A 16520-nucleotide genomic window follows, 5' to 3' on the forward strand; every position below is an offset into this window, starting at 1 on the left:
TTTTTCTTTTTCAAATTCATTCTATTGTGTGATTACTTTCTACATAGCTTCAGTAATATATTTTTCTCAAACAAAGAATAATTTAAAAAAATAAAAAGTTTCAATGATTTGGAAATTTGAGACGCTTAGAATTAAAGATTAAAATTTAAAACAAAAACATAACATAGACAATGAGTGTATATATCAATTATTATGTTATTAAGGTTAAACTTGTCAAAACAAAAATACATTTAAAAAATAGGGAATATTGATCAATTTGATGACAGCTAAAAATCAAGGGTGTTCAAAAAAATGCAGAAATTGAACCGAACTGGTTTTTTGATTATCCGAAAAACCAGTTTGGTTTCAGTTCAAAGAAATATATATAAATCGGAAATTCGGTTTGGTCACCGGTTTATAGATATTTTAAAACTAGTTAACTGGAACCTGTTTATAAAACCGGTTTTCACTTTAAAGTTTAAAAACCCTAAATCCCCAAATCATTTCTCTTTACTCTTCACCCTTTGCACATTTCTCCTCTTCTTTTTTTTTTTTTTTCACACAAACACACACATTTCTCCTTAGTCCTCACCGATTTTCACTTTTCTCTTCCCTCTCAAAATAAAAAATAGTTAAATTTGGGAAAAATCAAAATAAAAAATAAGTTAAAGGGAAAATTGGTTCAAAACTGGTTAACTGGTTTTTACTAACCGATTAAACAGTTTTTCAGTTAACTGAAAAATCGGTTTTCTCTTTAATCGGTTCGTTTTCGGTTCAGGAAAATTCTTGAACCGAAAAATCAGTTCGGTTCAAAAAATCGGTTAACTGGTTATGAACACCCCTACTAAAAATCACTTCCTAGTACATTATTTAATCAAATAATTATCGGAAAAAAGATAACAAAAATGAGAAGGTTTCAAGTCCATATTGGTCGGGCTCATTTTTTATTTTCTTGGGCGTCTTATCCTTCTATAAAGGGTGGTGTTATTTAAGCCCACCAAATTGTTCTCAAAGCTCCAATACTATTTTTTTTTAAATTAGTAATTACTAGGAAGGGTATTTATTTTTTTAGTACACACCATGTATTAAGGAACTCTTTTTCTCAATATCCTAAACCCTTCAATGTTATTTTCTACAACTATAATTTGAAAGCTTTGTTTGAAATTATGTTGTCGTGATTAAAATATTGGGTAAAGCTATTTGTACAAACTCTTTGTATAAATATAGTTTGTACAAATTGACGTAACATGTCACAAAGCATGTCACATGTCACACCGTGTGAATGTTATCTGACATGAGAGCCCACATTCATGTAATGAATGTGGGCTCTCATGTCAGATAACATTCACATGGTGTGTTACATCAGTTTATACAAAGTTTGTATAAACTTTGTATAAACTGATGTAACACACCATGTGAATGTCATGTGACATGAGGGTCCACATAACATTAATGTAATATTAAGTTATATGGATCCCAAAGTCACATGACATGTTTTGTGACATGTCACATCAATTTGTACAAACTCCTCTTGTATAAGAGTTTGTACAAATAGAATTACCCTAAAACATTGTTGTAGAGATGAAAGTAAGATGGATTCAAACAATGAATATAAAATAATATTGAATATTCCTATTAATATTTCGGATTTGATTTAGGAAATTCAGTTTAACATTCATCCCATGTTAATTGATATGTCAGGTAAAAAGTTTTTTACTTTCTTAGTTCTCATGGAAGTTAGAAATTGACTTGGATAAAAATTACTGTTTCTATGAATTTATAAGAAATAAGCCATCTAAGAAAGAGAACGGAGATTTTATCAAAAACGCAATTGAAATTTAACTTTGGAGATAAAATATGAATGTTGGAATTAACAAAGAGCAATTATATAATGAAATGATATTAATTTAGCATCTTCCATAAATTCCGGTTTAAAACCCAACCTTGCAAACTTGCGGGCCTTACAGTTCAAACTTATCGAACTTACCGAGCTTCAAGGATAGCCCTGGCCTATGGCCTGAGCAGAGACTAGAACCCATTCACAGTGTATCCTCCATCAACGCAATAAACTTGGCCGGTGATATATGAAGCCGCTGGTAAGCATAGGAATGCAACCACTGCTGAAACCTCTTCAGGCTTTCCAGCACGCGAGATGGGAGTACGAGATATTATTCGATTTACAACTTCCTTGGCTCTATAATCTTCCTGGTTAAAGACAAAATTACCAATTAATACAAGCATCATAAGATTTATGTACTCAAATATGGCACCAAGGTGGCATTCGGGGAAGTTTTTATTTTCAATCCACCCAAGCCATCGGACGGCAATTGCCAAAACGACGCAAATCAACTGGATCTGGCCGATCGTGTATCAATTTGACTTTTTTCAGTCAGATTTACCGTGGATCTAGCAAAAAAAGGCCATAATTTGGCTGCTGTTAACAGCCAATATATGGCCGTCAACAAGGGCCAAAATCTGGCCGTTGGATCTAGCCAGAATCTGATCATTTTCAGCTAGATTGGTGCATGACCGACTAGATACAACCGGTCATGCGTTGTTCCAAAGTTGACGACTGGCGGTGAGAGTGGCGACAGTCAACGGCGGTTGCTGGCAAGTGATGGTGGTCTTGGGTGGATTAATTTTCAAATTGGGAGAAGTGAAAAGTAATTGTTTTTAGTTGAATAGATTTGGAAAAATGTTTTGAGTTGAATAGAATAAGATAATATAAATCAAGCCTCCCCTATTTTCATTTTCAATAGAAAAAAAATCTATTTGATTTAGATTAATTAATTTTCAGAATAATGATCTCAATAAATAAACAAACAAACATTCTATTTTTTTAATATAAATAGGGTAACAGAAAAATGGTTCAAAAGAGTGAATAAGAGGGACAATAGTTGTGACAGAAAAGAAAAGGATGAAGGAAGGTACCTCTGCAGCATCGATGAGTGAGGTTTTAATCACCGCTGGTGCCACCGAATTCACACGAATATTGTCCTTTGCCCACTCGCATGCGAAGTTCTTTGCAACTTGATTCATTGCTCCTGAAGTGAAAAAGAAAAATTGTAAACCCTATTTATGACCTGCTAAAGATCAACCGCTTATAGTTATTGACTTATTGTTGCTTTCCAATATAAATGAGAAAAAAGAAATTTGAACTGTACCTTTAGTTGCTGCATAGATGGAACATAGGGGAACACCAATTACGCCTCCGACAGAGGAGATCAATACAATGCTTCCATTTTCCGATGCTTTTAAGAGGGGGTGCGCAAGTTGAGACAGATGGTAAGCAGACTCGAAATTGGTTGTCATTAAAGTCGAGAAATCCTCGGCAGTGTATTCTATGATTTCCTTAAACAATCCTATTCCAGCGTTGTTCACCTAACAAGAGTTGCAAGCTTAGTTTAGTTCTGAAAGTGATGTAAACCTTAGATACTACGTACTGTGATGTAAAAGAAAGTTTAATATTCATAATCATAATGAAAAAATTTATTTTCAATAAGAGTCAGGAGCAAATTAAACCTCTCATGGTATGGGAGATTATAAAGTTTTAACATTCCCCCGAATTTACCCTATATAGTTTATGATTTTCTTTACCACCAGCGGTTGTTTTTTTGGTTGAATTTTCAGCTGTCTCGATTGCCATATATAGTGGAAGGCTTACAGCTTTTGGGTGCTAAAAACTTACAAGGATATTGAGCTTGCCATCAAACATCAAAGAGACAGTTTCCATCAGCTTCTCCCGCTCAGCTCTAATTTTCATGTCACAAACTGAGCCGCTTACTCTTAGCCCCTTACTCTTCCATTCCTGAATTCTGGCATCGAGCTCTGTTTGATTACGTGAACATGTGTGTACTATTGCTCCAAATCCTGCTAGTTCTTCTACTATAGCATATCTGGCAAATATCAACCAGATAGCAAAAACATAAATTCATTTGAAACAATTAAAATAGAACGTAAATATTCAGGATTACCAACAAAGCAACACTAACCCGATGCCTCTGGTTCCGCCAGTGACAAGGGCGGTCATGCCCTCAAGAGACCATCTTTGTTTTCTGACTTCCGACATTTTCTTTTTTCTTTCAATTGTTACTGCAAATTTCTTCTCAAATTTACGTATATAAGAACTGCTAGTATTTAAATGTAGGAGGCTGAAGCTTGTACAACAACTATCTGTGAAAAAGCTTTAGCGTTTTGTGGTCACGCAGCACAAAAATACAGTAAAAATGTAGAAAGGTTCGCAGCACCAAAATTAAACGTAAAAGTTAAAATGCTTTCGTCACACAACACTAAAATAAGAAAATAAAATAAAATACAATACTGAAGAAATCATAAACGTTCAAAATGGGCCGGCCTTGTTCAGACTGTAGACAATTATAAAACAATAGTTTAGTCATTTGACTCATTTCCAGTCTGGCCACTGGCCAGTCGCTCTCGTTCCCGAATATATTCTCCAATTGCTCCGTAACCTCCGTTTAATTACAAAAGCAGCCTGTGTTCTTAAATTGTTAATTAGTACTAGAATCAATAATATATAAAGTTAAAATCTTAATAGATAAAATATAATCATTTTATATTCTATGATTAGTGTTGTATATACATAAAATAATTACATTAGTTGGAATCAGAATTTTATATTCATAATGTAATGGTATTCATTTCTTAAAGATTATCATCAGAGTGTTTGTTGATAATTATGACAATGATTATTAAAATAATATTGTGGTGGTTACTTAATAAATAGAAAATTATATTAATTATGATTGAATAATTATGTAATTATTTTCCGAATAATACTATTCATCCCGAATTTTATATCTCAAAACTGTATTATCACATTGATATTGTCATATCATGTTATGCATCATCTCTTTATTTACATGTCAATACCGCATATAATAACATATCATTTAGAAATATGAAATTTGAGATAAATTGTAAGAAGAATAATATTTTTATTTCTTTTCTATTTTATCCGTATTGGAAGAGCTTCTTTAAAGATAAATGTTGAGTTAATGTAGTATTACTCTTTAGCAATACTACTAAGACTTAGGTACTGATCTTTGAACCCCACTTATTTGATCAGTTGACCCATTTAAATCGTAAATTTGTAATAAATTTAAAATAAATGGTACTCAGTTAAAGGGTGGGTGTACTTAGTAAAATTCTCGTTTTTGTATAAAGAAATTTACAATTTTTGTCTTTCACTACAATTCATTAGGATCTCTCATATTTAACAAATTAACATTCTTTTTTTCCTTCTAATAATTCGATTTGCTGTTTTTATCAATCTTTTTTATATTGATCAGATCTATAGTTTTGATAAGTGTTATGCCTCAAAAAGTCAAGCCTATGTCAGCACAATTAATGTCTCTCTGTACCAGCTGCCAAGCCCATACTCCAAAGATATTCTCACCAACTTTATCTCATTTCAAAGAGATGAATGGACGAGAGCCTTCCATGTGTCAAGGCAGTTTGCAAAAGCTCTCATTGCATTGAGTGCAAATGTGAATAAATGGATTTTCTCTTCCCGAAGAAGGGAGGCTGGTGGCTGGGATGAGATTTAGCTTCAATTCTTTCTCTCTGTAAAAACACTGTATTTCTTCATCTTTGTATGCCTTACGGGCAAATTCATAGAAATAGTGAGAGATCAATAAAATAACAGTGGATGTAGGAGTCGCTTCTTGAGCATCCGAACCACTATAAAAACCCCTCTTGCCAATCTTTTACTTATTTTTTCTGCAAAATATATAATCNAAAGTGACTCTATTTTGGTGATAAAAATACCTCATGTGTGATTAAATTGAAGTATATTGAGACAATTAAAGAATTTATGAATTTATTCACGAAAATCGCTTCCTAATATTTTTCTTATGAATTTAACGTGTTTGGAATGATTTTGGAAAGGATATGAGTTGATATTAGGTTGTGGTTTATGAATTAGGGGTGATTTTGTCTCATTTATGCTTTTTAGGGGGTAAATTGTCATATTTATAAGGGCTGATATTGTCACTTTTCAATCATGCAGGGACCAAAGTGATATTTTCCACTTTGTGTATAAAAGAAGATGAAGCGTCAAAAAGCCACAACGCCGACACCCATCCATAGTATTTTCTGGCGACTCTTCCTCTTCCATTTCCGGTGATCTCCGGCGACCTTTCACCTTCCATAAGCACCGACCAAAACCACCGCAAATCACGCAAAACACTGCGACTCTTCACATTCCGCCGTCGCGACGTTTCGCCTTCTAGGCCAGATTTCGCCATTTTTCGACAACGTTTCAGCTCCCTAGGACTTTATCTTCCTTCCTCACGGCCGAATCTGCCTATTCCAAGCTTCAGCTGCCGCGAAAACCGCCAGAATCTGCTATCTAGCCGTCGTGCCTCTTCATCTTATAGCCGAGATCTTGCTCATCTGCAGCGACCCTTCACCTCCCCAGGACCTGATCTGAACTCCCCATCATCAGAGCTTTCCATCAGTACCTTCGGATCTCATTTCCGCCACCATTTTTTGGAAGACCCGCCGAAAAATTAATGTTTTTCGACGAGTGCGACTGTTCATATTTCGAGCTATTCGTTGGTCGTTTTCACCCCTTCTTTGTATCATATCGCTGTCAGTTATCTCCTCTCCGCCATGATCAGCTTCGTTTCCACCGTTTTAGCCTCCGTCATCACCACCATGAGCGGCTAAGTTCCTGGTTGTCTGTTACGGCGTAGGCGAGATCGAGATTGACTCCACGGCTCTCTGCATCAGCTCTTGACTAGTTGGATGAGCCCGATTGTAGGACATTTGGTAGTATTGTGTTTCAAATTATATTTGTTTTCGTTTCATGTTTGAATTCGATACTTTAATATGATTTGAGCATAATTTGTGATGAATATTATTGTCCATTGTGATTTAATGTTTTCATAGAACTTGCTGAATGATAAACGTTGGTTTGAAATAATTGAATGATGAATATTGCTTTTCATTACTTCGCATCGATTGTAATTGAGTTGTATTCGGATTTAATTTTATTTCTACTATTGTTGTGTTTATTGTGAAGTTGGTTGATTGGAAGATACGTGTTGACAAATTGTATTTGTTAATCGCGTACCAACTAGTGGTATTGTCTTGTAACGTTTATCAGCATTTAATGATAGTCTTTAACCAATCGAACTTGAGTGATTGGGTGAGACAGGATAGATTATACCTAGAGTGACGGCAAACCATTTCATTGATTTACCTTGCCTTGTAAGTTTAGGGGATCGTAGAGGGTGGAGCAGAATTGTGTGAGTTGGTCTCGTGTCGAACCGAAACCGTAACGACAATGTTTTTATTATAAAGTCTTTATTAGTTTTAATTTCACTCTTTTATTATTTGCATTTAGTTTGTTTAGTTTCATTAATCAATTTGCCAATTTCATTTCCGCTACTCAAAATACATTAGGTTGTTAGTCTTGCTCCCTGTGGATTCGACCCTACTTATCGCTAACTATGGTATTTAGGTTTAGTTTTGTGACTGTGACAACCGGTTCGACAAAAGTTTGGTGTCGTTGTCAGGGAGTAACGTGCTTTTGACTTTGTGTGTTTGGGTAGTCATTAGTTTTTATTCTAGGTTTATTTTAGTCTTTGTTTTTGTTTGTAAGTGTTATTTTCTTTGTAGTGATTTCTTTGATTGGGTGAATTGTTTAATTTTTGTATTCCGTTTAGTTTGTCTCTTTGCATTGTTGGTTAATTATTTTCTTTTTAGGTTGTTTGCGTAATTTTATATTACTTCGTTTTATTTTATTTTCATTGGAATAATTTTATTTGGGTTTGTTTTTGTTTTGCAAGAAAATTGCAATTGGGAAAACGCTTCAGCATGTTGTGAGCATTAAAGATCCTGCACGACCCGATTGTGAAATTCTCTTAACCTTTGATTTTTTTATTCCTAGGATTTAATTTTTGTTCTTAGTATTAAATTCTTTTAGGTTGCATTGATAACTTTAGTTTTGATTAAGCATATTTGTTGAGTGAAATTTTGTTGGGTATAGTTTTGTTAGATTTTAGATTTGTTTTAGTTTGGTTTCGTGTGCTTATTAAAATTTGTTTCTTAGGATTTGCATTTAGATAATTTTCTTTGAGATTGTTGTTGCGTTGCTTGTTGAGCCTTTTGTGTGTTTGATTGATGAATGCAAACTAGAAGGTCTTGTAATGAAGAGTTATTACCTTTGAATCTTGAAATTGAACGCACTTGTAAGAGGAATAGAAAACAAGCACGTAGGATGGCTGACCAGGATGAACCCGCACATGTGCCCCTTAGCCAACATTTCGCACCCACCACCTACACTTCAACCTCATGTATCTGTATCCCCAATGTCCAGACACAACACCATGAGATCAAAACTAGTGTCATCCACCAATTTATTATGGGAATTTAAATGAGGAGCCATACAAATACTTAGATGAATTTTTAGAGGTTTGCTCCACAGTTAGACTTCAACATGTGAATGAAGATGTCATGTGCTTAACTTTATTCCCATTCTCACTTAAGGATCGAGCCAAACAGTGGCTCAATTCTTTGGCAGTAGGGTCCATTATCTCTTGGGTCCAAATGTAACAAGGATTCCTAAAAAAGTATTATCCGATTGGTAAAACCAACAGTATAAGACGAGCCATTACTAGTTTCGCTCAACTTGATGGCGAGGAATTTTATGAGAGTTGGGAACGTTTGAAGGAAATGCTTAGGAAGTGTCCCCATCACGCAGTCCCTAGGTGGAAATTAGTTCGTAGTTTTTATAACGGACTAACCGAGAGGCATAGGAATATGGTAGAAGCCTCTTGTAGAGGAACATTTATGCACAAGGACGAGAATGAGTTATGGCAACTCTTTGAGACCTTAAGTGAAAATTCAATGCACCACATTTTTGCGTCTAGAATGCCTATTTCAGGGCATCCATCCAAGAAGGGTGGCGTGTATGAGGTGTCACGGTTAGATGACATTAGCTCCAAGTTAGAGGTGTTGGCCCACCGATTTGACCAGTTTGTATCTATTCAAAGGCAACCCTCTACACAATCATCTCAGAATAGGGCGAACCAAGATGTTTTTGCCATGCACTCCACTCTTGACCATCCAATTGAGGAACCCGCCCTTGACCCTTTTGAGGAGCAAGTGCAGATTGCACAAGGCTTCCAGAGACGGAGCGATCCGTACTCAAACACGTATAATCCTGAGTGGCGTAATCACCCTAATTTTTCATGAAAGCCACAATCACCTCAGAATGTCCCCAATAATATGTCATACAGGAACAATCCTTTTAATGAACAAGACAATTATAGGGAGCAACCTTCAATTCAACCACCCATCCAACCTAGGATCCCACCTCCCGTTCAGCAACCCACTCCAATGCCTAGTTCACTAGAATCAATGATGGCTCAAATGCTCCAAACCATGTAGGAACAAAAAGCCGACATGAATGCTAGGTTCCAAGATTTAGAGCAGAATACCCAACTTCTACATTCTCATTCCCAATCTATTAGTAAGCTAGAGACCCAGATTGGTCAAATAGCCGAAGCAGTTATTAGGAGGGAACAAGGCCAATTGCCTAGTCAAGTCATAGGTAACCCTAGTAGTTCTTCTCAGCAGAGAGGGTTTTCCAAACAAGCTAAGGCCGTGATGACTCTTCGGAGCGACCGAGAGCTAATTAGGCCTGAGAGGGAAGTAAAAGTCAAGGGTAGAGAAGAGGAAAGTCTAGGTAGGGACCAAGCCAAAGAGATTGAGAGTGAGCCACTTGTAGAGTCGAGTGTTCAGAGACCGGGTAAGGAAAAAGTTAGGGAGAATAAACCATCCTCTACATCGTACATACCGAGAGCACCGTTTCTTCAGTGCTTAGAGCCCCCAAATGTTCTCACTACTAGGAAAAGTGCTAAGATGGAGGAAATGATTAAGTTGTTTAAGCAGGTACAGATTAAAATTCCACTCTTAGATGCCATTAAGCAAGTACCTACTTATGCCAAATTCCTCAAAGACTTGTGCACGCAAAAGAGGCGAATGAAATCTCATACACCTAAGACTGTTCATTTACTGGAAAATGTAAGTGCGATTGTCTCAAACCGCATTCCCCCGAAGTTAAAGGATCCTGGAGCTCATATTCTTTCTTGTGTGATAGGTAATGTCACGATTGATAGAGCACTCTTAGACTTAGGGGCGAGCATGAACTTATTACCCACTTCCTTGTATGAACAGTTTAACTTAGGTGAGCTCAAGTCTATTGAAGTCATCCTACAGTTGGCTGACTAATCGGTCAAAATGCCTAGGGGCCTAATTGAGGATGTGTTAGTTAAGGTTGAGGAACTATATTTTTCGATGGATTTTCTTGTCTTAGACATGGAGTATACGAGTAATGGAAGTATGTCACCGATTATTTTAGGGAGACCTTTTCTAGCAACAGCAAATGCTTACACTAACTGTAGATCAAGAGAGATGGAAGTGTCTTTTGGGAATAGGAAACTAAGACTTAATATGTTTAATGCTGGTTTAGGACCGATGCGTGAGGATGATAACGAGTGTTTCATGGTTGATGCTATTGACAGTCTAGTGGAGGCTCACTGATGAGAATGCAAAATGTCATATTTACCCCCCTTAATGTTTAGTCTTTTATACGTATTTGTTGCCTAAATGTACTCATTATTATTCTATTTTGATTTAGGAAGCAAATGGAGGCGTTAATTGCAAAACGGAACTAATTAAGTGAATTCGGACAGTTTCAACATTGTTTCATAATCTGGGCATAACTCTCTCATCCGAGCTCTGATTGAGATGATTCAAAATTCTGTGGAACCATAAGAAAGAGATCTACAACTTTCTGAGTTTGGAGAGATACTCGCTGCATCAAGGTTGTAATCGGGCTTGAAGTTGACGCACCTGCACTGCCGACGTCCTGGAGCATTCTGCCTTGTCATGCAAATCAATTAGGCAGTTTATTATTGGAAGATTTGAAGACATGTAGCACGCAAGTTACAGCTCAGAATCACCACTGTCCTATTTTATTTTAGGACTTTATCTTATTATCAATTAATTAGAATTAAATTAGGATTAATTTTATTTTAGGATATTAGAATATTTTTTTAGGAGATTTAGTGGGATTCAAATACTTGAACTGGATTTTTGTTGAGGGATTAGATTAGGGTTTTTGAGGGAAACACACACGCCTCTCTCTAGTCTTCTCTGTAACTTTTCCTTTGGAATTTTCGTGATGGCCATGAGAGGCTAATTTTTATTTCAGTGTTCAATTTTATGCTTTGAGTATTGGATGTTCTTCTATGCTTATTTTCATGATTGTTTCATTTAATTGCTAGGAGGCCTACTAGGTTATTATTTGTTACAATCTACTGCTAAGTTAGATATCAAATCCGTAATTGTTTGATCCCTCTAACTTGTGACGCAATTAGGGTTATTAATTTGCTGCGTCAGGAATTAGTAATCTTAAGAGGAACACTCGACTAAATTAAATACAACCGCTTGAGTTTGTGTTGTTTAGTTTCATCGATCTCTCTAATTCTTAAGGCTGCCATTAGATTAAATCTTTAGTGCTTGTCTAGGGTTGTTTAATGGTAAGATTAATTAAGATCGCTTGTTTCCTAATTAATTACAATTAAGGAGAGATAGGAAAATAGTTCTAACGGTGAATATTCAAAGTAAGAATTGATTTACTTTTGCATCAATGATCAGTTGTAAGATTCCAATGGTAGATGTTGACGGAGATCAAGTTTCGTTATATTAATTGATTTCGAATTGAATTGTTTTTTGTTTTTGTTTTTGGCTAAGATTGTTTTCTATTTTACTCAAAACCCCCCAGCCTTATTCACATCATTGAAAATTCGGCTAGACACTCTTCGTGGGATCGACCCTTGCTTACCCTATTTACAGTTCAGTAGTTAGGCTAGGAAGGTTTTTAATCTTGGTTGCCTACGACAGCACACCACTCACGCCCCACAGATGTTATGTGATGATGCAATTTACACTCTTATGAATCCATTTATTAAGGAGATATCTAGCTTGAGTGTCGTGTCTGAGATTCAGGAGGTTAGTGCGTATATAGCTAGGTCGCCCACTCTAGAGCGCCGACTTTAGAACATCAAGTATGAACCCTTACCACCTTTGTTTAAGACGACACAACCGAGGTCAATTGAGTCTCCACTAGTCTTGCAGTTGAAGGCCTTTCCTGATACTTTAAAGTATGTTTTCTTAGGATCCAACAAGACCTTACCCGTGATCATTGTCGCCAACTTAGATAGTGAGTAAAAGGAGAGATTAGTGGCGGTCTTGACAGCACATAAGGAAGCAATCGGTTGGTCAGTAGCCGATTTGCGAGGGATTAGCCCTTCTTTGTGTATGCATCACATATTTTGTGAGGAGAATGCTAAACCAGTGCATGAAGCTCAAAGAAGGTTAAACCTGAACATGAAGGAGGTGGTGAAGAAAGAAATGATCAAATGGCTTGATGTGGGTATCACTTACCCTATATCCGACAGCCAATGGGTGAGTCCGTCCCATGTTGTACCTAAGAAGAGTGGCCTCACCGTTGTTGAAAATGAAAAAGGTGAGCGAATTCCTACCCGTACTCCCACAGGATGGAGAATTTGCATTGACTATAGGAAGCTCAACCTAGCCACTAGGAAAGATCATTTCTCGCTCTCATTTATTGACCAAATCCTAGAAAAACTTACAGGGCAAGCTTTCTATTGTTTTCTGGATGGCTATTTTGGATATAACCAAGTACCAATTGCCCCTGAAGACTAGGAAAAGACCACGTTCATATGTCCTTTTGGTGCGTTGCCTTTCGTTGCATGCCCTTCAGGTTATGCAATGCATCGGCAACGTTTAAAAGGTGCATGTTATCAATATTTTCTGACATGATGGGTCAATTCCTTGAAGTCTTCATGGATGATTTTTCTGTGTTTGGTGCATCTTTTGATGATTGTCTCAAAAAACTTGAGTTGGTGTTGAAATGTTGTAAAGAGACAAATCTTGTTCTTAGTTGGGAAAAGAGCCATTTCATGGTTCAAGAGGGAATTGTCTTAGGTCATGTAGTTTCCAAGGAGGGGATAGCAGTGGATAAGGCAAAGGTAGAGTTGATTTCTCAACTACCACCGCCTTCGTCGGTCAAACAAATTAGATCCTTCCTAGGCCATGCAGGATTTTATAGGCATTTCATCCAAATAGGTTATTTTTAGATTGCGATTGCTCCGGAGGATCAAGAGAAGATGACTTTACATGCCCATTCGGAACTTTTGCATATCGCCGCATGCCTTTTGGTCTTTGCAACGCAACCACTTTCTAGAGGTGTATGGTTAGCAATTTTCAGATTATGTTGAGCTATCATAGAAGTTTTATGGACGATTTCACAGTTTATGGAAACTCTTTTGTAATTGTTTGCATAACCTTACACTTGTTCTTCAAGATGCATAGAAACTAACCTGTGTCAAATTCTAAAAAATGTCATTTTAGTAGATCAAGGTCTAGTTTTGGGTCATATGTTTCATCTAGGGGCATGGAGTAGATAAAGCCAAAGTTGACATTATTCAATCTTTACCTTAACCATGGTGTGCGGGAAGTTCGTTCTTCTGGACATGCAGGTTTTTATCGAAGATTATCAAGGACTTCTCCAAAATAGCATTACCCTATGTAAGTGTTTGCAAAAGGATGTGGTTTTGAGCTCAATGAGGCATGTAAAGTGGTGTTTGACAAGCTGAAGGAACTGTTGACTTTACCCCAATTATCTAGCCCTTGACTGGAACATTCCTTTCGAGATAATGTGCGACGCAAGTGATTATGTAGTAGGCACTGTTTGGGTCAAAGATTGAAAAGCATCTCATGCCATTATTAGCTTCCAGGATTTTGAATGATGCCCAGAGAAATATTCCACCATTGAGAAAGAACTTTTAGTGTTTTTTTTTGCTTTAGAAAAGTTTTGTCTTATTTGCTTGGTACAAAATTTTTTTTTTTTTTCTGATCATGCAGCTTTGCGGTATTTGATGACGAAGAAAGAGGCAAAACCGAGATTGAAAGGTGGTACTTCTCTTGAGTGAATTCGATTTGGAGATCAAAAATAAAAGAGGGACAGAAAAATCGTGTGGCAGATCATTTGGTCGTCTAGTGTCACGTGGAGGATGAACTTCATTTGCAAGAAACGTTCCCTGACGAGCACTTGTTCTCACAGAGTGTGACATACCTTGGTATGCAAACCTTGTAAATTATTTGGTTCTAACATTTTTCCTCCTGGTTTGTCTAGGGCTAAAGAGATAGATGAAGAGTGATGCCAATTATGTGTGGGATGACCCCTACTTATGGAAGCATTGTGCAGATCAAGTAATAAGAAGGTGCGGTCATGAAAATGAAATTATTTCCTTCTCACTTTGTCATTCTATGCATGTGGAGGTCACTTTGGAGCTAAGAGGACAGCGAGGAAAAGTGCTAGAATATGGTTTCTTTTGGCCATCTTATTTCGAGATTCATACTCTTTTGTAAGTCATGCGATAATTGTCAAAGGACAGGTAATATATCCCAAAAGAAGAGATGCCACAAACCCTCTAATTTTGTGAAATTTTTGATGTTTGGGGCATCGATTTCATGGGACCGTTTCCTGTATCTTTTGGTTATGTTTATATTTTACTTGCTGTAATTATGTCTCGAATGGGTGGAACCTAAAGCCACTAGGACTGATGATTCTAAAGTTGTTACCGAGTTTATCAAGTTAACATTCCTGCAGGTTTGGAATTCCAAGAGCTCTAATAAGTGATCGAGGCACTCACTTTTGCAATCGAACTGTGGAGGCTTTGCTGAAAAAGTATCATGTGACCCACAAGGTGTCTACTGCCTTCATCCGCAAACTAGTGGACAACCGAAAGTGTCAAATCGAGAGATCAAGTCCATCATTGAGAAGACGGTCAATCCAAGTAGAAAAGACTGGAGTTTGCGTTTGGATTATGCCTGTGGGCGTATAGGACTGCATATAAGACGCCCATGGTGTGTACCTTTTCGGTTCGTGTTTGGGAAAAGCATCCTTTCTAGTTGAGTTAGAACACAAGACTTATTGGGCAATCAAGAGTTTAACATGAAGTGGATGAAAGTGGAGAACACAGGAAGTTGCAACTACAAGAGTTAGAGAAAATTAGCAATGATGCCTATGAGAATGCAAGGTTACAAGGAAAAGACGAAGGCTTTTCATGATAGGACGATCTCTAGAAAGAGTTTAAAGTTGGTCAAAAAAGTCCTTATACAATTCACGACTTCGTTTGTTTCCAGGTAAGTTGTGTTCTCGTTGGATTGGACCTTTGTGTTACTAATATTTTCCTCATGGTGCAGTTGAAATTCAAAGTTTAGCAAATTCGAAAGTGTTCAAGGTGAATGGCCATAGACTTAAGACTTCTATGAAGGTCTCCAAGAAGAAAATGTGGGGCAGGTGGACCTGAGGATCCGACTTATCAGATTAGAAGACAGCCTTGAGTCGAGTCAACGACAATAAACAAAGGCGTTGCTTGGGAGGCAACCCAAGAAGGTTGTTTTCTTATTCTTGCATTTTAAATTAGGTTATTTTTGCTTTTCTTGCATCACTTACATTGGGGACAATGTCAGTTTAAGTGTGGGGGAGGGGATTTAGGTGGTGTTTTAATCAAAAAAAAAAAAAAAACAAATAGTTTTTTGTTTTTAGGAAGGTTTATGCTTTAAGTCATGTCTTTGAACGTCCAGGGATGTATGAATAGTAACTGACTTTGTTGTTGAGCATGTTCCTTGACTTAGGATGTTAGCCATATTTCAAAAATAGAGTTAATCATATTTGAATCTTTAGAGTTTGAAACAATATGTCTTGAGAAGTTGTGTGGACTTGGCGAAGAAGCATGTTGAGGAATGTATAACAACCCTTAAAGAAAAAAAAAAATTGTTTCTTAAGCTAGTCAAATTTGGGTTTAAGAAATAGGAAAACGAAAAGAAAGGTATGTGGTGAGTCGAGATGGAGCGTAAAACGACATCACTCATAAACACAACCATGAAATGAGATGGAGCCTGAAATGCACTCATTCTTTTTTAAAACCAAAAAAAAAAATAAAAATAAAAAAAATCCTTAGTTTTGTACCCAATTTGTAGTAGTAAAGAGAAACAATTGAGGAAAAAGTTGGAGAGGGGAGTGTGACATGAATTGGTTGTGATTAGTTTCCTTGTTTGCATTGACTGATTAAGAGTAATTGTGGAAGATGATGAAAATAGATGAATGTCATTAACTCTGTTTTATTTTATTTTTGCGCTTCCTAAGTTAGGTATGAATATGCATGGATTAAATATTGTTGCTTATGCATCATGCTGATGTTCTTGATATGACTTGAGATGATGGTGTTTGATATGACTTGAGGTGTAGCGTTTGTTTGAATTAGTTTGCCCGAGGACGTGCAAAAGCTAAGTGTGGGGGAATTGATGAGAATGCAAAATGCATATTACCCCCTTAATGTTTAGTCTTTATACGTATTTGTTGCCTAAATGTACTCATTATTATTTATTTTGATTTAGGATGCAAATGGAGGATA

General features: G+C 36.6%; 1 protein-coding gene across 7 annotated transcripts; it reads right to left on the bottom strand.

Moving 5' to 3' along the window:
* Nucleotides 1–2007: 2007 nt before the first annotated feature.
* LOC116114974 (tropinone reductase homolog) lies at nucleotides 2008–6585 on the bottom strand. Of its 7 annotated transcripts, XM_031401112.1 has the most exons (6): nucleotides 6570–6585; nucleotides 3972–4038; nucleotides 3668–3875; nucleotides 3144–3360; nucleotides 2911–3023; nucleotides 2008–2184 (listed from the first exon to the last, which is right to left on the bottom strand). In XM_031401112.1, the coding sequence occupies exons 1-6, from the start codon at nucleotides 6583–6585 to the stop codon at nucleotides 2008–2010; spliced, it is 798 nt and encodes a 265-aa protein (XP_031256972.1). The 7 variants fall into 7 exon arrangements, with proteins under 7 accessions (XP_031256972.1, XP_031256971.1, XP_031256975.1 ...); XM_031401111.1 differs by lacking the exon at nucleotides 6570–6585 and having other exon boundaries at nucleotides 2008–2235; nucleotides 2944–3023; nucleotides 3972–4104; XM_031401115.1 differs by lacking the exon at nucleotides 6570–6585 and having other exon boundaries at nucleotides 2008–2187; nucleotides 2926–3023; nucleotides 3972–4104.
* Between the last annotated feature and the right edge of the window lie 9935 nt (nucleotides 6586–16520).

The sequence above is a fragment of the Pistacia vera genome, unplaced genomic scaffold (assembly GCF_008641045.1).
Source record: "Pistacia vera cultivar Batoury unplaced genomic scaffold, PisVer_v2 Contig729, whole genome shotgun sequence".
In the NCBI taxonomy this organism is placed as follows: domain Eukaryota; kingdom Viridiplantae; phylum Streptophyta; class Magnoliopsida; order Sapindales; family Anacardiaceae; genus Pistacia; species Pistacia vera.